Source organism: Gossypium raimondii, chromosome 11 (assembly GCF_025698545.1).
Source record: "Gossypium raimondii isolate GPD5lz chromosome 11, ASM2569854v1, whole genome shotgun sequence".
In the NCBI taxonomy this organism is placed as follows: Eukaryota; Viridiplantae; Streptophyta; class Magnoliopsida; order Malvales; family Malvaceae; genus Gossypium; species Gossypium raimondii.
In genome coordinates this window covers 53,885,720-53,909,058 of record NC_068575.1, presented here as the reverse complement: position 1 = coordinate 53,909,058, position 23,339 = coordinate 53,885,720, and the positions used below count along the sequence as shown (strand labels likewise).

Below are 23,339 nucleotides of genomic sequence, written 5' to 3'. Positions count from 1 at the left end.
TGGCCCTTTCTTCTTAACCTCCCTCACCCTCTAAATGTTTTCATCTATCTGGCTTTCCTTAGCACTTTCATGGTTTTCCATTTTTATATTTGCAAATTGGTGAGATGGAAACCAATATGGTTGTAGTTCCCTCAGATTTCTTTAGTAATTTTTTTTGGGGGGGGGGGGGGTTGAAGAATGTTTGTAGTCATTGGTTTGCAGTTTGCACCTTAATTGAAACCCATCATCGAATTAATTGCTGCTATTCTATGTGATTGACCCCCCCCCCCAGAAATTCTTTTTCAAGTTTTTAATAATGCTACTTTGAACATTTGAATTAATCTGATCAAAATTGGAATTTCTTTCTCCTAAATTAACAAAAAAAAAAATCAAATCAAATCAAGCATATGTGGAAATATAGAAAAGAGAATATATGAATAATATCCTATTTGTATGTCCTACAATTGAAATTTTAAACCCTTCAAAAAACAAAATGCCATCCTTTAGAACAAGAAATTGACGTTCAGGAAAAGACCAAATTAACCTAACCACACTTGTAGAGCATGAGTCAAATTCGAAACAATTATTACGTTAGTGATGGTGTCAAATTAAAGCCTGCAGCAAGTAATTAATAATATCCATTTTCATAATCCCCTAACTCGGGGGGGGAATGAATTCCTTGTATGGAAAAGGATGGAAGTCGAAAAACCAAATTAATTAGTTGAAGCCAAACAATGAAAGAGAAGATAAAGGCCGACCAGGACCAGCCATGGAACTACTTAGTGGTGTCAAATATCAATATCATTAACATTAATTTTCTTTATATATTAGTTGACTATAGGAAACAGCTCATGTGCTTGCATATCATGAGCTCACGAGTGAATAATGGGACATAATCGACATATAATTATAAGTATGTTTCTTTTTCTTTAAATGAAAACTATGGGTTTTAATTCATTTATAATTTGATCTTGTTGGATATATATGAATCGGGACATTGCTAAGGTCAAGGAAGACTGATAATATAGACAAAAAATGAAAAAAAATATTTTTTATAAAAAAATAAAAGAAGAGAGAGAGAGTTAAAAGATGCTCATATCCATTGAGCAATGGCCATGGTTTTGTTGTTGGTATATGAAGGCTGAACACTTTACTGGAATATTTGCCTTTCAATAAAACTTTATATATGCAATTTGCTAAACCATGAGCTTTTTTTTCCCGGAAACATAAAATTTCAATTATATTCCTATTGCCTACTACATTGAAATAAATACATTTATATATATGTAAATAAAATACAAAGAATCTTTCCATCTTGTCGTGCTAGATGCGTGCATGTAATTGGCTTTAATTTTGAGAAGATACATAGTCTTTGGTTTTTTTGTGTAATTATGCATATTCATTGTGGAATATCATAAAGAAAGAATCAAACAAAAATGTATATTTAAGTGTTTATGAACTAGACTCCTTAATTATGGATGGTTTGCATATTTATACTACTAACATATTAAAATTCTATCAAAGATAATAAAAGAATTATGTATCAAAACTTACCAAATTTTATATTAAATCTTACATATTCAATTAGAATGTGATGGTCTGACCTAATGATCAAGAATATTTATCGCCCCAAGTATGGTTTGGGTTTGACTCAATTCATTAAAGAAAATATGAGATAAAATTACTTGGTGGTAAAAGAATTGGGTCTTTGCTCAAGACCAATAATGTCCTTCCCCGATTTTTTTTATGTAAGAAAAAAAGACTAATAATATTTGTTTTATATATTATTTAAAAAACAGATCGAAAGTGCACTTTTTGCACAACAATAACGGGTTTCGATGATATATTTGTGATTACAAATTAGAGAAAGAAAAGGATAGGTTTTTTTATTTCTTCTTTGATTAAATTAAGAAAATGGGAAAGAAAATAATGAGCGATGAGGGAGTCTGTCGGTGGAGTACGTACATCCTTTTTTGATATGATTTTTAGGAGCGTATATTAGGGTTTAGGAAGTAAGGAAAGAAAATTGGAATGGAGAAGGGACAAAGCTATGTATTTAGTCAATCATGTGGCGAAGGCGTCCCATGCATAATTTACAGACATTTGGGACCCATGAAGATGGCGTACAGATCTGTTATATCTACAGTCCACACCTCAATTTCATATGTTGTGTGTATAATTTTTTGCGTATTTGACCCCTATACCATCAGATCAACCTCGTCATGTCTATTATCAGCCGTTGATCTTCAAATCTCTGAACTAATCCAACCATCTTCTTCACCCTAAATTAAAAGAGGCCCAATGGGCTTGGTTGAGGCAATTATTAGGGTTGATTATCTCACACGTCAAACAAATTACAAGTCGATTGTAGGAAGGGGAGAAATCGATATAAAAAATTTGTCAACTCCGATTGAATATATATATATAAACTAGATGGACCTACGTATAATTGATGTTAAAGTACTGTGTTGCCGCCTGTATGATCGATACCTTTTTCTTTTTTTTTTTTTCAAGATTCCTCCCCATGGGTTTCACAATTTCAATGCGGGGCCAACCCATGCCCTCTACAGCTAATGATTTGGAATCATTTTGCATTTAAATTTTCTGGAAAACAAAAATCTCCATGACGGATTTTCTGCTAATTCCCTATTTTAATAACCAAATTGTTCCCAATTGATCATCTGTCATTTAGAAATTTAATTTGGGGTTATTTTTTTGTCCTGATTGGTAGAGAAAAGACAGAAAAAAAAATACAAACAGCAAGGATTAGGGATTTTAAATCTGAATTAATTAATCAAAATTTAGTGAAGGTGGTCCAGAGGAAACACATAAGAAGTTGGTTCTGTTTCGATATATAATGTTCATAGTTTACTCTTATTCATGAATTGAATATTTAATTTCATAGAATTATTTGCTCCATCATGCAGTCCTTTTCTAATCTTCTAATCATCATTTTGATGAATATAATAAAATTAATCCTTCTCAAGTTTTGAGATTCTTTCATCAAGTCTTGTCTTGTCTATGAAGGACGGCCACAGTAAAGTTATGACACAGTTGAGGGTTTTTACCGAAATTAATAATTTTTTTTTGTTGATGGTTAATGATTTTTCTGGCATGAAATGAAATTGTCTGTATAATGTTTTGAATGATATTGAGAGTTGAAAAAGTCCAATCTTACTGCTGGATTTTAGATTCATGAGGAATTTGATACCGATAGTTTCTTTATTTGGTCCCCAAAAGCTATTTGTAAATTTGTGTACCTTCTGCTTTGCAGCCCAAGTATTAGAGCATGGGGAAGCTGCATTCATGATCATTTTAATGAGCTGAGGAACTGCAATCTTGGGAATTTTTTCGTGTGAAAAGGTCTGATAGTTGTACAATATGGTGGGGATGGATGAAATGGAATCTGTGATGAAATCCGTTGCAGTTTTGGTTACTAAAAAAATGGAAGGGCTGATTGTAGTTGGAATATTAGCTGATTTGATGAAAAGAAAGATACAAGTTAGCAGTCAGCTTCAAGGGAGTAAATATATGCAGACAACAGTTATGATCTGTTTCTCAAAATTGGTGATTTTCGTGTGAAGGAAGAGTTGTAAAATTGAATGGATGAGAAAAGAAATGGGGGAAAATTGTGGAATTAGTATAAAATCTCCAAGTGGAAATTATTTGTGGAGTAAGGTAAGTTATGACACTGAATGGAATTCATCAGAAACAGGAAACACATTCTTAATTGTGAAACAAGGCCAAATATATAATTTTGTTCTTTCCCATGTAATGATGAAATTATTCAAGCTGCTCTTCAATTTGGAAGATTTGCCTAAAACAGCTGATAGAGTAAACAACTTGTGTTTGCCACATAAGCAAAGGGGTATTCATATCGTATTATATTACTTTCTTGCATTACTGGAGAATTAATTTGGCTTATTTGGCCTAGTTTGGAAAATGGGTTTGAAGTTTCCTGGAAAGGTAATTCAGTGACTCGAGTTAAAAGCATGGGGTTATTGTCAAACTTCTGTTTTTCATCTTCCTTACAGTAAAATATATCAGACAAAAATGTCCCACCATCCCTGCACACAACATTAATTCTCAGACCATTGATGAGACACATGCAACTGAGACTATTCACTTCAATCTCCACCCCTACGGAGAAGAAATGATAAGGTGAAAATAAGTAAATGGAAGAACAGGGAGTATTTATTATAATTAGAATGTAATTACAAACATTACCATCCTTTTCTCTATATTCAGACAGCCGTAGCTTTTGTAATAAAATAAAATAATGGGGGGAGGGGTCGAGAGAGAAACTATAACACTTAATGAATGCGACTTTTCTGCTTGGAGAGTCTCCTCTTATATTAATTCAACTCCTTTTCTCACTTGCTACTTCATTTTCTAGCCTCCACCTCGCTCCCTCTCTCTCTCTCTCTCTATTGCATTTTTATTTTCTTACCAAAGCATTCAAAGATACTGTAGAGAAGCAGCCTTGGTCATTGCTGACAATCTCGCCTAGGATTCAGTAAAGCTGCTGTTTTAGGAAAGGTCTCTTCCTCCTTGTAATCTGGTCTGGTCTCAAAATGGGGAGGCACTCTTGCTGTTACAAGCAGAAGCTAAGGAAAGGTCTTTGGTCTCCCGAAGAAGATGAGAAGCTCTTGAGGCATATTACCAAGTACGGCCATGGTTGCTGGAGCTCTGTCCCTAAACAAGCTGGTAACTTTTCAACCATCCTTAGCTTCCTTTTTTCATGTTAGGCAGAGGCAGAGTGTTGATGAATTTGTTCCGAATTTATGACAAATTTGGCAGGTCTGCAGAGGTGTGGAAAGAGCTGCAGGTTAAGGTGGATTAATTATTTAAGGCCTGATTTAAAGAGAGGTACATTCTCTCAAGAAGAAGAAAACCTCATAATTGAACTTCATGCAGTTTTGGGGAACAGGTATCCTTTCTTTCTCATCCTTTCTTTTCTTGGATTTTATACACTTTTTCTATTAACATTCTTTGCGTTGTATTGATTCCTCCTCAGGTGGTCCCAAATTGCGGCACAATTGCCAGGAAGAACCGACAATGAAATTAAAAACCTATGGAACTCTTGCTTAAAGAAGAAGCTTAGGCAGCGAGGCATTGACCCTGTCACTCACAAACCCCTCTCAGAGGTTGAACATGGTGAAGACAAGAGTCAACCACGCACCAACAGCAAGGATATGGCTTCAAGTGAATTGAACATCAACACCAACAATCCTAAACCTGGAACATCACCAGTTACTCCACGAGGTTACCAACTGGAAATGGAAGGTTCTCCCACCTCCAAGACAGTGAACAGCAGCGATAACAATGGCAACACCACCACCAATTTGATGGTATCTACTACTACAGCCAGCAAAGGCTTCTTTCTGGATAAATTCTCGACCAACAGCCAGCCTTCTGATTTGGTGGGGCATCTTCCAGTTCACCAATTGAACTATGCGTCCAATGCCAGGCTCTCATCTACCTCCAACCCTACTCCCTGGTTCACCCAAACTACCCAAGCTTTCGATATCAATTCCGAATTTTCTTCAGCAGCGATGTCCAGTTTTCTCCCACCATTAACGGCTTCGTTTCTGTCTGCTTCTATGGGGTACAAGCCTTCCGTCGCTGATAGTCCTTCAATGGCCTCGTTCACCGTGAATGGTTCCCGCTATTGGGAAACGGGTGCCTCCGCTAACAACAACAGTAACAGCAGCAGCAACAGCACTGAGCTGCAAAGCAATAGTTCCTTCTACGACAATAATAGCTCCTCTTGGGGATTACCAGATTGTAGCACACCAGAGAAAGAGGCTCCACTCCATCTAATGGAAAGTCAAGCAGAAGATATAAAATGGAGCGAATATCTGAATAACCCATTGCTAATGGCCGCTGCTTTGCAAAATCAAACTCCACAGTCCTTGTACAACATGGACATCAAATCAGAAACACATTTCCTCACTAATAATTCATCAAACAGTATGTGGACTCATAACCAACAGCAACAGCAGCAAGAACCTTTACAAAATCCCAATATGTGTGCTGCTAAGGACATCCACAGACTTACAGCAGCTTATGGACATGTTTAGAAAGCATCAAACTTGAACTAATGGCATGCTCATGTATAAGGTGTGTACCACAGATTTTTCATTTTCATTTTCTTTTTAATTCTGGTGTATATAGGTCTGATACAAAAATTAATTATCACCTCTGCTTTTGGACTATCTGTGAGCAAATCAATCTTGTTATTAGCTTCTTTTCTTTCTTTCTTTTTTTTTTGCTTTGTGGGGTAGAACTGCAGAATAAGGCTTTGTTGCAGTGTCTTTTAGTCGTCTTTGACACTTTGCAAATGGCCATATTTGAGAATTGGAATGTTGCAATTCTACATGTAAACAACTGTTGATAAAAAAATATAGTATATATTTATGGGGTTTTCTTTTTTGGTCAGAGTATGAGTATAGATTTCAAGTTCATCCATGGGGGGTTTTACTTTTAGCATTCCTTTCTTAATATTTTGAACTTTTTTGGGGGTGGGGGATTACATTTGCTTTTTCAATTGAAAAACAGATATTAATTGAAGAACACGTGAAGCTTCTTTTGTCAGCACACTCTTTTTCCAGTTCCAACACTCAAAAGTGGTTGTCTATCATTGTTTTAGACGAAACAAAGAAATCGTAATCGCTTTTATAACAGCTTTATCACTTTGTTCCCCTTTTTTTTTTTTTTTTTTCCTTTTTCTTCTAGGACTTTATGTTATAATATACAAATTTGTTCATGAGTTGTAAGAAGATTCGGCCCGACATGACGGATTGGGCTTCAAATATCCTACTATGTTTTAAAAATGAATTTTGTAACTTAATTCTAAATTATTATTTATATTTTTTTAATAATTATAGGTTAAAATATGTCATAGCTCTTCGTACTCTTCACAAATTGAAATTTAGATCCTGCATTTTTTAGATTTTAAAATTCATATTCAATTGTTAACACTAATTTTTTATTAAATTTATTCGTAACATTTTGAAATAAAAGAAAACACTTCTTTTAGCAATGTAATTAAAAAATAGCATTGTAATAAATCTGAATTGAATAAAATAATTTTAATAATATTAACAATTGGAGTTGAAATTTGATATCTAAAAATAAAATGACTAAAATTTAAATTTATAGAAAGTATGTTATATTTTAACCATTATAATAATAGGGTTAAGTTGGAATTTGAAATAACTCATTCCCAGCCGAACAAGTAATCGATACTAGAATAGATGTAATAATCATAATAAAATATTGTTTTTTTAATAAAAAGATTTACATTAATTATTCAATTAGTAATTCCTTTTCTCAATCAAAAGATGTTGTCAACTTCAATACAAACGTTAAGAAAACTCAATCACCGTAAGGGAAGGCAACCATAATGTATGTATGTATGTATGTCTATAGAAACCACATTTTCAAGACTCAATGAAGGTATTAAACCCCACCACTGGCCCCCTCAAGACTATAAGAGCATGGCCTTTTCTTTTCTTTTTTTTGAAATAAGTAGAAGAAGAAGAAGAAAAGAAAAAGGGGCAGTTGACGATCAGATAAGGAAAAGGAGAAATGAATTTAGTTAGTAAGGGAGAGCGTGCATGGGAAAGTGACATGCGATGGAATAAGGGCCATGTAAGTAGTGCTGTGTCTTGTAGCTTCTTTTAAGACACTAACATCAACACAAGAAACACTTCGTTCAGCAAACCAGCATACTTCAAATTCAAACCCTAGACATTCACATTGGTAATTGACGGGCCGAACCGAAACAATCAAACTAGAGAGAAACCAAAAAGGGTTTGTTTTTGTTATTTACATTTATAGCAGGAACATATTGATAATAAGGTTTAGCAACTTATTTGAGTATGATGAAACTGCAACAGGTTGGGGTAATGAGAATAGGGTTAACAAAGCAAAGAAAAAGATGAGATCAGAGATGAAATTATGAGCAAAAAAGGGGAAGCCAACTGGAGTTTAAAACACTATTGATAAAGTAAGAGAGAGGTGAATAGAAGGTAGGATCAATTAAAGACAAAAACTTATAAGCAACGTTGTTTTGAAAATGATGAAATAGTATTGAGAAGCTAGACTCTTGCAATGGCATTATATATCCTGCTTTAAAAAGGAGAAAATTTGTTGACCCAATGAAGCTTTATTTTCATAATTGACAAAATCTAGATTTCTGAATAAGAAGGCTTACTGTGCTTGCGAGTTTTTCTTTTGCTTCCCCTATCGCAGGTATTGATTTCAGTGTCTGTTCCACAAGGCAAGGCTTGGATATATATCATTTGTGGGTAATAAAATAAGCATTAATCCCCTCATCCTCAAACACAGGAAAGTGACAGCCTTCTCATATATATTATTGGATAATACCTAGCACTACTCATAGGAGAATAATGCACTTCAGAAATCAACTTCCTCCTACATTAATAACAATGTTTATGCCAATCGAGCTATAACTCAATCGACAAAAATGAGTCATAATTTAAGCTCATATAACTCCTTTCTTATTCTTTTTCTTTTTTCAAGTTAAGGCATCGCACTGTTTTTATAGGGAAATCAATTATTCTTTGGCTATATTGATTATCCAGAAAAAAAACGAAAATATTAATTATTTGTAATCAAATTGTACAGACACAATAGAAAATGAAAAACCTTTATTAACATTCATTCAGCATAAATAAATTAAGGTTAATGTGCAAATTAAAATAACCTGAGACAAGATTTAATACAAATTATTTTTAGACTTTATTTTATTTTAATAGTTAAAATAATAAATTAATTGATGTAATATTTAAAATTAATAAAAAGGTTTTGATCAAAAGTGAACTTATTTTTTCTTTATATATTTTTAAATTCACTGGATAAAAATTAAGATAATTTATTAATATTTGATAAATTAACTTATAGTTGACCATTAAAATAAAATATTTGAAATTTGAAAGAACATTTTCTTGTAAATTTTTTTGAAACCATCAGAAATAATATTAGACAGTAAAATTTAATTTAAAAATAAAAATTTGATGAAAATTTAATAAAATTCAAAGTTTAATTATAACACTCAATCACATAAAATTTGAGTATCAAGTATAGGTATAAATTTCAGTATTAAGATAGTAAATTTGTTATATAACCCATAAATTAGTAATGGAGGTTATTGAATAAATCAACAAAATATGAAAGGAAAATGGGAAGGGAACGTGTAATTTGGTAAGCATGTAGTTGATTAAAGTATTGGAGTGGCTGCCTCAAATTGGCCCAAAACTCAACTCACACCTCACCCTCTAATTTGTCTCAATAGCTGCTTCAATTACGGCTGAAAGTTTAGGTATTTATGTATTGGGTTGGTTCCATTTTTTTATAGTAAAAAATTAAATAAATTATATTATTTATACAAATTAAACCGATTTAGCAAGTTACAACTTTTCAGTTCGATTTTTAATTTTTTTAGTTGGAAAAAGATTTCTATTTGAAGTATTTATAATTTTATTTCTTTCAATCAATTGCCATCTTTCTTTAATTTAATATGCTATACTTCTTTTAATTTTATTTTTATTTCAAATTCATTATAAAAATATTTTAAAATTAAATCAAAAATTCTAATAAACTCAAAAATTATTTATTTTCTTACACGGCCAACATACAATTTGCATGTATTTAATAAATATATATATATCAATTTGATTTTTTTATATTTTAAATAATAAAATTAAAATGAATATCATACCAAAATTGAATTATCAATTTGGGTTTTAAATATTAATGGTTATTGAGTTTTAAAATTTAATGGGTTTAGGCTTTTAAGAATGTTGAGTTCTAATAGGTATTTGAATTTAAGGTTTAAATTTAAATTTAGATATGTAAATGAGTTTTGAGCTTTTGGCCTCATGGGTTATGACTTATTCGGTTTATAATGTCAAACCCGAAAAATTTCTCAATTTAATTTACTTCAATTTTTTCGATTTTAAATATTTTTTGCACACCCCTATCAACCACCACCATCCAACTCAATAGAAACATAACCATTACTATTTTACAATTTAAAAAATTTAAGATATATAATATGGATTATTATTTGGCACAAATTTTTTAAATTCACAAGTTGAAATCTTTAATTTATATTTAAAATATTAAAAATTAAATAAATAAAACACATTATTATTAACTCTATTTATGAAGTTAGAAAATTTAATAATAAATATATCAAATAATAATTCAATAATATAATATAAACATACATATATTTTACGGGTTGATGAGATATAAAAAATCCGATATCACTACCATGCATATATAGAAAAGAGATACAATAATAAGCTAAACTTATTCATGAGATATGATGTGGTAATTGTTCACTTCATCCCTTAATCGTAAGGTTGGAGGTTCGATCTCCATCTATAAAAATGGAATACATTTCATGACCAATCATTAACTCTTGGATTTGAATTAATTTGATATTCAATTCTGGCGAGATTAAATTAACTTATATTTAATTCAATTAAAAGTTTTGGCAAAAAACATTCAATTCAAAAAATTTTATATTTTAAAAATTTATTTAAATAATGACAACATTATAATTTATTTTTAAATTATTGATAATTTAGAAAAAAAAATATATTCTTTTAAAAAATGGTTGAGTACCATATATTTTAATGAAATGATGAGTAATTTTATTGTAAATTTAATAATAATATAAGTTGGCATGAGATAAATAAGATTGAGAATCCAGGGGCCCCATCACCACGTGACACTGTCCTTGACTTTTTCTACAGTCAATAGTTCCCTCTTCTTTATGTTATTTATTTTTACCGGCATTTCATTTGCTTTCTCACAACCCACAAATAAGCAATCGATTTCATTGGTGAAATAATAAGCAAAGAGTGAATAATTTAGGATTTATATCAAGACTCTTGTCGCTCATCTGGAACTATACTACCCATCAAGGGGACACCCACACATCCCCACACCCATTTTCAATTACTACACAACAAAGCTGTTGTTTTCATTACTCTTTTTACTAAAAAAAAAAAACACTTTTTCCCCTTATGCTGTAAAAATCTGTTGAATGATTGAACCAACCCGGATGAGCTACATATTCCAAGTTCCAGACTCCACCCTGCACCATTTTTCTACCCCCGTTGGCCCAACCAAATTTATATATAACTCAACAATACAATAGAATATCACATGGTTTTCTTGACCAAGAAAATCTGGGCCATGTTTCCTTTTTTAATTAAATATTAATATATGCTCCTCCACGACACTCTTCCCCTAACCAAACAATGCATTGTTGGGAGGGGCTTTTGGAGCCCACTGTACATCGCTTTCCATCTCCACTGTCGGCAATCAATTGTATAATATGGTTTAGCCCAGACTTTGAGGACATTTTCTTGTATGTTGTGGAGTTTAAGTGTTGAAGTCTGATTGGAGAGCAACATTATTTTTGGGTATCAAAAGTTATGATCCTGATTCAAGCACGGATAGCGGTGAGTAGTTTATATACATGTAGAAAGGGAAAATGAAAAGGCAATCATGGAATATTTTCTTTGTTCAATCGTTGGGTGAGTTCGTGAATAGAGAAAAGTTAAGTTGAATGTTGGAGGTGGTCTGCTCCAGCAATTTTAGGAATCTTCCCACATTTATATTTGTCAAAATATCTGGGGACCTTCAAATTTGTACCAATGCCTTCCCTTCCACAAAGCTGACTTTTTATAATAAATGACAAAAAAAACAACACTGCGCTGTATAATTCACATTCACAGTTTCCCAAACAATTTTCCCTTGGTTCTTTTTTGCCCTATATTAGTCAAAATCCCATCATAATATCATATTCTTTTACTAGATTTGATTTGGAATATTAACAACAAAAATAAAATGAAGGTTTGCATATGATTCCAGTTTTCCTGGGGTTAATTATTAATTGAGAATAATTTATATTAAGATCATTTTAAAAGTGTTAATCAAATAATGTTATATCCTCATTCTTTTTTTTTTTGCATAGAAAACTAATATTCATTTAATAGGTATTTGGCTTAAGAAAGTCTGATAAATTAACACACTATAGGGAAATGAAAAGACCTAAAATCAAAAGACCAACCATCAAAGCAAAATAAAGCACACAGAAAGCAGAAAACTATTAACTCTAGAAAAACACCCCAAACCAAACACTAAAAAAACTCATCAGAGAATACCAGCCATTATCCTCATCTTCCACAACAACTACTCTCTATAGCCAAACCGGAAGAAAGATACTGCCTTGAAAACCAACCATGGAGATTTCTCTGAACCTTCTCCATCTTCAAAGCTTAACAAAGATTTCTCAGCGGTGTTGAAGCCAAGCAGTCCAGTCCTCGTCCACCACATTTTCAACCGAATCTGGAGCCCCATCAACCCAGAAGCAAGATGTTTGGCGTCGACGTCCTTCCAGTGCTAGATTATGTGCTGACCTGTTAGCTTCTCTTGGAACAAAATGGTAAGTAACTTTCACAAAATGTCTTTCTAAGAGTCGAATGCTTTGAGAAATGGATCTGTCCTCCCCATCTGACTTGAGTTTTTTAACAATCGACAGAGAATCCCCTTCCAGAAGTATACTCCTAAAACCCATGTCAATCGCAAACAACAGAGCCCATTCACAGGCCCTAGCTTCTGCGATAAAGGCATCTACCACTCCCTCATATGGGTAAGTACACGCCCCCATGATTTTTCCTTCGTTATTTCGAGCTAAAACTATTGCAATAGAGGTTTTAGAATTACCTTGAAAAGAAGCATCAAAATTTAATTTAATAATACCAGGATTAGAGGGTAGCCACAACTCTTTCACTATAGTTCTAGACGAGGAAAAAGAGACTCGACTCAAAATTATCTCCTGTATATAACCTCAAATAAAACCTAAAAGTTCCTGCATGGATATCTTAAGACCTTCATGTATCATTTTGTTTCTTCTATGCCACAAAGCCCAAAAGGAAATAATTAAAAGTTGTTTGGAACTTTTATCTGTTGCATTAAAAATATTTACTAACTGATCTTTGCAATTCAAGGTAATCCCTACTGGAGCAATCATGATATTTAGAGAAGCCCAAAGCTGTTGTAATACACCACAGGACCACATCAAATGGTTAGAATCCTCCGGACCCTCCTTACACAGTGGACAAGCTTCATCAACATATAGCCTTCACTTAATGAGATTGCTAAAATAAGGCACATTACTGAATAACCTCCACATATGTATTTTCACTTTAGTTGGTAAGTGCAAAGCCTAGAGTAAATTGTAAAAATCCTTGTACTTGTCTACTGTAGAAGGGTTGTAATCAGTATTCTGTAATTTTTTTGTAACTAAAACCCTATACCCACTCTTCACGGAATATTCCCCAGTGGCTTTGTGTCTCCAAACCAGCATATCATGAGATCTGGAGCTAGCAAGAGGAATGTTGAAAATGCATTTCGCTTGGTCTCTGTCAATAAGTCTGCAGATCACTTCCTTATTTCAGGTATTTGACTCAACTTCATTTAACTGGTTCACAGTAATCCAATAAGGATTTATACTCTGAACTGATAATCTACTACTTCTAGGACCAGGTAGCCATGGATCATTCCAAATATTCACAATCCCAAATTAATCCTTCTATAATCAGATCCCAAGCACTGCAAATACTTCTCTAGGTAAACGAAGGGTAAGAACCAATTTTTGCTGACAAAATATCTGAGAATAGATAATAACAGGCTTTTAAAAATTTCGGTAAAAGGCAACTGGGCTGGGAAAATAAACACCAAACTTGTTTTGCTAATAGAGCTTTATTGAACAAAAAAAAAAAGATCCCGAAATCCCAGCATACCAACAACTTTAGGTTTACACAACAAATTTTAATTACTACAATGAATGCCTTTAGTTGATTTGTTATTGGACCACAAAAATTTATTCAATATACCCTCTAACTTAAGACATAAAATATTCGACAAAGCAAAACACTGCATAACATATACAAGAATTGCTTGTAAAACCGACTTAATGAATACTTCCTTACCCCCTATCGAGAGATAGTGCAAACTCCACCCATCAATTCTTTTTCTGAACTGATCAACAAAATTTGCAAAAGCCCACCTCTTCTTTCTTCCAACCATCATTGGTAAACCCAAATACTTCTCAGGATTTGTAGCTACACGGACACCCAAAATGTTGGTAACTGACTCCCTTACATTAGACTCCACACTTGCACCAAAATAAATAAGCGATTTATGAAAGTTAACCTATTGCCTCGAAACTTGCTTGTACTCCAGAATAATGCTTCGAACTGTAGTTGCTTCCTCACAAGAGGCATCACCAAAAAGAATACAGCCATCTGCAAAAAATAGATGATTAATCAAAAGCCTTTCCCTTCCAATTGGAGCACCCCGCATCAGATCTTTTTGTTTTGCCTCATGTAGTAGTGTAGAAAAAACCTCTGCACAGATTAAGAATAGATAAGGACTGAGTGGATCTCCTTGTCTCAACCCTCTCGAAGGTGAAAACCAATCGCTAGTATCCTCACTGATACCCATAGTATAGGAAACAAAACAGACGCACCTCCTAATGAGAACAACCCAATCAGTATGAAAACCCAACCTAAGGATTATTTTAGCCAAAAAATTCTCACTCAACACGATCATATGCTTTACTCATATCAAGCTTAAGCACAAAATTCCATTTTCTGCTTTTCTTTTTCATTTTAAGGGAATGTAAGACCTCATAAACGATTAAAACATTATCCCAAATATGTCTTCTTGGGATAAAAGCCCCTTGGGCTTCATTAATACAATATCCCAACATTGCACTCATACGTTCCACTAAGACTTTCGCAATAATTTTGTAAACCACATTACATAAACTTATAGGAGATTTTTCGGTTTCTCAATTTTAGGAATTAAAACGATATGGGTTTTATTAATCACACCTTTCAAAATAGACAAGCAATAATTAGAAATCTCAGGTCCAACAATATGCCAAAACCTTTGATAAAATATTACTGGAAAAACATCGATTCTCGAGGCCTTTAGGGGTGCCATCGTTTTAACTACATGCCCAATTTGCTCATCAGTGAAAGGTTTGAACAACTCGTCATTCATGCTTTTTGTGATCCGTTTCCCCACTAACCCAAGCAACCTTTCATCATCACATGTCTCTGAAGCCGTAAACAAGTTTTCAAAATACTTCAAAGCAATCTATAACATCTCCTCATCCTTTGAAACCCATCGTCCATCCCCCCTTCCAATCTAGTCATCCGACTACGATTTTAGCGAGTTACAGCTGCTTTGTAAAAGAAACTTGTATTCTGATCCCTATTTTACAACCAGTTAACTCAAGCCCGTTGTTCCCAAAATATCTTTTTTTTATCAGCCTCCAAATTAAGGCTTTACTAAACATCTATAATTTCAGCCAAAATCTCATCATATGGATCCCTGCCAACCATTCCTCTAAATCTATTCGGGTTTTCCTTTACTCTCATCTCCTTCAGCGACTCCATTGTTGGAACTGCTGTCTCACTTTCGCTAGCTTAATCGGAATACTAACAAATGAATCAGCCCAATTCCTTTTTACTTACTCTTCGAAAGATTGTTCTAAACACCATCTGGCCTTAAAACGAAAATGCTTAGCCCCATATCTCTTATTATCCCTTCACTTTCCTGTTGTGTCCAAAAGAACCAGACAGTGGTCTGAAAAAGTATGACTCAAATGCTCCACTTGATAGCCTGAACAAAGATTCATCCATTCCAAGGTCGCAACTCCCTTATCAAGTCTTTCCCTTATATTAGTTGACAAGAATCTTCATTTCTCCCATGCAAACCACCTACCAATGAAACCCAAAACGCTTCGAAACTCAACCATTTGTCATTCTGGTCTAAGACGTCCACCCTTATTTTCAAATAAACTTATGATCTCGTTAAAATTCCCAATCACAAGCCAATGGACCATTTGATCATGTCCCAATTGTCTAAGCAAATCCCATGACCTATGCCTACTTCGTTCATCTGGATTTCCATAAAAACCCATTAGCCTCTAAGGTTCTCCACATTCATTATCATGAATATCAACATCAATATGGTAATGAGAACTTAAGCATAATCAAAGAGTTACCTTTCCAACCCAAAGATAAACCTCCTTTTGATCCAATCTCCCCTATATTAATATTGTTTTCAAAACCATATTTCAACCTAACTATTTCTATCTTTTTTTTTTAAAATTTAATTTTGTTTCCATAAGAATCAAAATCTGGGGATTAATGGCTCTTAACCCATTTTTGAGTTTATTAATAGTCCGTGGTCTCCCCAATCCACGGACATTCCAGCTTAGAAGTTTCATTACATTCGGTTGCTCCGCCCTGCAGAGCTAGCCGTTATATCGTGAAGACCTCCTTCAATATTATTCCCCGAAAAAATTATCGTATCACCCACTACCCATTGTTGTTTTTTACCTTTCATAGAAAGTAGTGAATCACTATCAACCCCATTTAACTCCTTATTGTCCATGTTTCGCCAATTGTCAATCCCCTTAGTTAATATCTTTTGTCCAAATCCTAAAGGAATAAAATTAGGATTTAGATACGATTTCTCCATATCACCCCTATTGTTGAGCCCAGTATCCCTCTCTTTCCCTGAAATTCGGCCTTTAGTATCTTTTTCATATCCAACAGTCTGCATTCTGAACCGTTTGCTTCACGGAGCCATTTGCTCACAGTTGCGTTCTGCCGTCGCACCACTGCATGCAATGAAATATCCCACCCAGAGACTATTTTTGAAGGCTCAATTCGGGTTCGAAATGGGAAAAAACTCTCCACATGACCGATTTTACCACAGATAAAGCAAAATAAACTTAGTTTCTCACACTGAAAACGAGCATAGACAATCCGATCCTTGCCAATCTGAATTTTCTTCTTTCTTTTCAACATAATTGTCACATCCAAACGAATCCGAATGCGCATAAATTTTTTGATTCTTATTGTGTAACACCCCCTAACCCCAAACCGTCACCGGAACAGGGTTACGAGGCATTACCGGACATATCAAACAATTTACACATAATTTAAAAATAAACAACCAACATATTAAAATAAATCATAATTCATATAAATTTTACTATTTGATTTCATTCATTCATTTTTATTTTATAAAAATTTCGACAGCATTTCGGCTTATTTTTACATTAAACCCCCTGCAAAATTTCAAATATAAACAACCCAATTCTAGTATTTCAACCAAGGCATTTATATATATATATATACCAAAATACCATTTATCAAAGTGCACCCAAAATGAACATAACACATAATGTTTCCATTCTAAACTAAACATTTCCAACTCAAGCCATATCACATAGCTTGATAAAACCCCAAAATTCATACAAAAAAAATTAACTATACATGCCATATTTACATTAATTACAAAAGGTCCAAAAGTACCGAAAATTGCCTGGATAGTGTGATAGCAAATCTCCGACCTAGTCCAAAATCGAGCTAGCTTCCGAAGTCTATAGAACATAAGAAAATAAATGAAGTAAGCATTAAGCTTAGTAAGCCGTATAATATAGAACTAAACTTGCCAATTTAACATTTAAGCATTTAAAACAATTAAATTCAACTCATTTGTCCACAAAGTCTATTCACATCACCATCCACGAGTTAGTCATATAGCTAAATACATCATGTCATCCATATAATTCATATATTCATAAAACAAATAGTTCATGTAAATCATATAGCATTTATATCAATTCCATTCTATTCGTGTAACCTGTAATTCATCAGTAATAACAAAAATTTTTCCGTATCAATAGTAACTTATACATATCAATGGTAATTCATCCAAATAATTATATAACTTATTCATATGATCAGTAACAGTAATTATGCCCGTTGAACCTATTAGAACATCGAGGGACACACGGGTGATACACTATAAGTGTATTTATCAGAAATTCGTCAATTCATTGTCATTTTCGCTCTTTCGAGCCATGATCGGTAAGCTCATTCCGAGCTGATAAACAATAAGCTCTATTGAGCTGAGACGGTAAGCTCCGTAGAGCTGAAACGGTAAGCTCATACAAGCTGTGGTGAGTCCGCAACAAATGCAGGAGCTCGACCAAGCGGTAACCCTAGTGACAAGTCACTCGATCCAACGATTTTCTAAAGTTCAAGCGGGCTCAGATTATCCAATTTCATCAATTAAGAAATGAAAATCAATAGCTCAATTTCTCAATTCATATACGTATTTATATATTTAATATAATTAAATACATACATTTAAATACTCAAAATTTAATATTCAATGTCATTATTATACCAAATCTATATAACGTATATAGTATTTGTAACATTTCATTTGCATTCATGTAAACAGTAATATAATAGCATATCGGTAATTTAAAATTCAAGTGGATCATTCATTCAACGTACATACATTCATTTTTGGACAATTACAAATATTTAATAATTCAATTCTAGCTACACGAACTTACCTCGTATTTGCTCGAATACTTTTGTCTACCCGTCTAACTTTTGTTTCCCCCGATCAAGTTTCGGTATTTGTTTATCTTGATCTATATAAATTCAAATTTAACTCATTTATTCACCAAATCAATCAATTCAATCCATATAAATATATTTTGGCATTTTTACAAAATAGCCTTCATATTTTCACATTTTGGCACTTTAGTTCCTAATTCACAAATACACAAAATATACGAGATTTCTTTATACGTATTCTTAGCCGAATAATATATATCTTCTAATCAGCCCATTTTTCATTTTTTTTATTAAATCCCTAAAGCTCATTTTGTCAAAATTTACTTTATAAAACTTGTATATATTTCAATACCCATCAATAATCTAGCATAATACTTCAAAATATACTAGTATTCAACAATGGCATACTTCAAAATCATCAAAATTTTCAGAAATTGAGGTACGGGCTAGCTAGAATACAAAGCAACGATCTCAAAAACGTATAAATTATTAAAAACAGAATAAAAACCATACCCTAATTGAGAATCTAAACTTGGCCGCATATAAAAGCCATAACTTTGGCTTTCTAACTTCAAGATCATGCAGAAAGAAAATGACTCTACTTTCTGTTTTGTTTTTTTTTTTACTTTAATACACTATTAATAACCATTTTACCAAATTAACCTTAATGAAATAAAAGCATAATTCACATATTTTAAGGTCATTTATGACCATCACCACTATCATTGGTCCAATAACATAATAAGGACCTCTCATTCAACTTATCAGCAAATAAATACTCTTAACTTATAGCATGCTACTTTTACATTTTAAGCGATTAAGTCCTTTTTATCAAATTAAGTATTTAAACAGTAAAATTTCTTAATGAAATTTTTATACTATAATTCCATCATGCTGTAAAACTTATTAAAATAATATAATAAATATTTTTACTCGGTTAAGTGGTCCCGAAACCACTGTTCCGATTAGACTCAAAAACGAGTTATTACACATTGCCGGAATAGATGTATGATATTCAAGAAATTGACCCAAAAATCCCCAAATTGTTTGGCCATAGTTTCCGTCATCAAACCTGGAGACAAATCATGTATTTGGACCCAAAACTCTGATAAATATAGCGAAACTAATAACGGATCTTCCCCCATTTGAATTTTGTGAAAGATTAGTAAATGATTATTGAAAATTCATGGAGTTTAAGAAAGCACTCTTTAAACATCAACGTCATGGAAAAATTGAAAAAGAAACATTTTTCCCTTAAATCCGAAATACAAATCCCCACAATGGGATGCTAAAGATCAGCCCTGGTATTGCGTAAAGATGGAAAATGAACAACACTATCAGTCAAGCATCATCCTACCAAACTGAATTGATAATTTTGATCCACCACCGTAGCCTCCTCATGAAACGCATCCTCCTCCTCATCAATTAAATTGAGATTAGTCAGTTCCTCCTCCATCACTCAAAAACAAAGAAAAACGGTCACACTAAAACTAAGAAACAAAACTTCAAAGAAGAAAAAGGAAGAAAAAAAAGAAAACCCGTTGTCAAAAGACAGACAAAACTTCGTGTTAATAGACAGACTCAATTCCATAAAAAATAGAAATTGATGTATATCGTCAATTTTTAAATGTGATAGAATAATGTATAATAATATTTTTTTTCTCTTCTTGTTTTTTTCGTGAATTACAAGAGGAGGACAAAGGACTAACAATAACACGACTAACTCGACTTGAACTCAGGCCACTCCTAAGGCAGTAAACACTATGGTTATCAGGCCAATATATTTTTCTCTTTAAAAACGGATGATGTGACATTATTTGATTGGTTCCTAAAACTTTAATTCTTAAAATCGTCTAGATATAAATTATTCTCATAAAGAAAATATTAAAATTGCTTATTGAATTTTTCAAAACAAAATAAAAAGAAAATAAAAATGGTTTATTACTACTTATACTTTTATAAAAGTAATTTTATAATCAAATAAATCGTTTTTAAATTATTTAACAAACTCTAAAGTATTATTATTATATATATGTTTTTGTAATATGAAGTAAGTAACTTCAACTTGGGCAATAGTAACCATTAATAATATATTATGCACTACATGCATTTTACATATACTACCTTTTTAGAGAAGTTGCTGAAGGTGGATCTTCAAAAAAATTCCATAATTAAATGATTAAATAATTTATCATTAATTCATGCATCAAATATTACCGATACGCTCAACAATATTATAATAAGTTTTTATTGGAAATTAAAACATGCAGCCTCCAAAACGAGGGAATGGGGTTTGAGACATTTTCATATTAGTTTCTTAAACTTTTGTTTAGGCATATAATTTAATTTTAATTTGTTTTAAATATTTTCAATTAAGTGCAAAGTTTATCTTCTTAATTTATCATTTAATTATTGTAACCAATTTCAACTCATTACAGGGATTATAATTGGTATAAAATGTACTTATAATAAATTTTCTTTGGAATACTTTTTAAGCTTATAATTGGTATGAAAATTTATTTATACTAATTTTAAACTAATTAATCTAAAAAACATATTAATGAAATTTTAAATTTTTATAGCGCACAATATAAACATTTTACGGCACTAAAATATAGTATTTAAAAACTCATAATAGACAATATTTTATACATTATTTAAAATATATTATTTGTAAAATGTATTATTTTATAAATAAATTTAATATTTTTAGTTAATACATATAGTTCATCCGTACATCGTATGGAATAAAAAAACTAGTTATATATATATATATAAAAATATCATTTAGCAATAGACTAAATCTTAGGAATCAAAAATTTGAAGTTTGAGATTCAGTCGAGATTAATTGCTAAAAATGTTTTGCTAACAAGTAATTAAACAACAATAGTATATAATTTGGAACATGTTTTGTAATAAAAATAAGGGAAATATTGAAAATTGTTTCAATTAATATGACATGGCTCTAAGAGGAAGATGATTTACAAAATGAAAGGACATTGGAGCTTATGCCCCCAGACATTATCCAATGCTTGAGTAAAAAAAGAAGGAACTGGAGTAGTTATGCTAGAATGAAAGCAAGGGTTGGCCCTCATCCTAGAGTGGATATCTTGAAGCATGAGAGAGTGTGATGATGTGTAGGTGTAATTGTTCCCTACTGCTGAAATGGGATTTACTCAAATTGTTCTTTATGACACATGTTCCTCTTTTTCTTTAGGAAATCATTTATATGGTTTATCCTTTAGTTTTTTCTGGGTATGTTTCCCTAAATTTGAAAAGAGATTTGTTATGCCTCGTCATACTCTACTTCATTAAAATGAGTAGCATGACAAATGTTACTAAAAGTTGGGTGAAGAGACACAATATTGCTCACATCTAAGAGTAAAACACATATCCAAAAATACATGTATATATTTCTCATTTACTAGAAAAGTGACTATCGACGCTACTAGTGTGAACTTCACCTCCTCTCCCTCAAGCACGCCAATGCAAGAGTTTATCAAAAGTGGATTCGAAGAAATGGGATAAAAAATAGAATTTTAGGATTCACATTCACTCCCTCGGTTAAATCGGGAAGATATCACCAGCAAGGAGCTAAATACAATAAATGGGGTCCACTCCAGCCTGAGGCTTGGTCCTATCCACGCACAATCTGACGAGTGATCCTTTCCCTTCATGTCTCTCAACCCCCCGGTCAACCACGTCAACTCTATCTGGCCCAAACAAAACAAATAGTTTTCTACTTAACACGTGTAAGCATCACAGTCACTATTAGCCGTCCTTTCACCCTCGCCATCATCAACTAAGCTGCCTTCAAAATTAAACTAAACCAAATAAAATAAAAATAAAGAGACTCGTCAAAGAATCAACGGTCGGTGAGCCGCTGTGTTAACTAAACCTATGAAGTCCCTTCCACGAAACTAAAATGGTCGCCTAAAAGAAATAATTGAAAATGAAAAAATAAGAAAAAGGTTGAGCTGATGAAGTAAAATGATGTGTAGGCGAGAGCACGTGTCAAGAACTGGAGCTGCATGGGAAGCCATTGGATGCTTGGAGCATGGCCCAATAGTAGATTTGTCGTTTTGAAGATAGCAACGACATAAAACGCGGACAGCTGGCTCTTTAAACGTGGTTACACATATCACCTTCAGTTCAAAACATCGTTGTATCAAAATCGAACACAAAACATCGTGGGCCTAATGCTGCCAAACCAGCTACCCCACAACTATGCTTATCCATTACTCAAGTTACCCCTATTGTTTGTTCCTTGTTTGCAAGCTGTCGCAGCCCATCTTAGAGGGCAATCTTGGTTTTTGCCTTTCTACTATACTAAAATCACTTTACAATTGTGAATCTGTTTGAATTAACCCAATTTTTTAAACAAATTTTGACATAAAAAAATGTTAACCTCAGCTGACTGCTCGCTTTTGAACTATAATGCAAGGTTAGTAACGACTTTTGAAAATCACAAACGCGGAGAACACACGGTAAATTCAGTGTCAGCATCCATTTACCATTAAATTCGTAAATAACGTAAGTTTAACCCTGACTGGCGTAATTATATCCCCAAATTAGTATCGCCAGCTAAAGATTAATTTGAAGTTTGAATAACTTGCTTACGATCCAAAGAGGAGGAGAGCCCCAACCGTCCTTTAACATCGTGCTGTTTGTTTTTATTTTATCCTTAATTTATTGTTCTTTTTCAAAGGAGAAAAGATTATTTCTAATAATTTAAGTAATTTCATCCTATATTTCAAGGTTTTTATTTGAATTTATCTTTTTTTCAAATTTATCTTTTCTGAATTATAACGTTGGCATGATGTAATCATAATTTTGTTATCGAAGTGT

The 23,339-nt window shown here is 32.7% G+C and overlaps 1 protein-coding gene across 1 annotated transcript; it reads left to right on the top strand.

Annotated features, from left to right (window-relative positions):
* The first annotated feature begins 4,217 nt into the window (after positions 1 to 4,217).
* On the top strand, positions 4,218 to 6,420 carry LOC105802907 (transcription factor MYB61). Its single transcript, XM_012634811.2, has 3 exons — positions 4,218 to 4,686; positions 4,780 to 4,909; positions 4,997 to 6,420. The coding sequence occupies exons 1-3, from the start codon at positions 4,554 to 4,556 to the stop codon at positions 6,060 to 6,062; spliced, it is 1,329 nt and encodes a 442-aa protein (XP_012490265.1). The 5' UTR covers positions 4,218 to 4,553; the 3' UTR covers positions 6,063 to 6,420.
* Positions 6,421 to 23,339: the final 16,919 nt, after the last annotated feature.

Coding starts and splice junctions, on each gene's coding strand:
- LOC105802907 (XM_012634811.2), top strand. CDS start 4,554: ATGGGGAGGCACTCTTGCTGTTACAAGCAGAAGCTAAGGAAAGGTCTT. Junction 4,687..4,779: donor CTCTGTCCCTAAACAAGCTG/GTAACTTTTCAA, acceptor CAAATTTGGCAG/GTCTGCAGAGGTGTGGAAAG. Junction 4,910..4,996: donor CATGCAGTTTTGGGGAACAG/GTATCCTTTCTT, acceptor ATTCCTCCTCAG/GTGGTCCCAAATTGCGGCAC.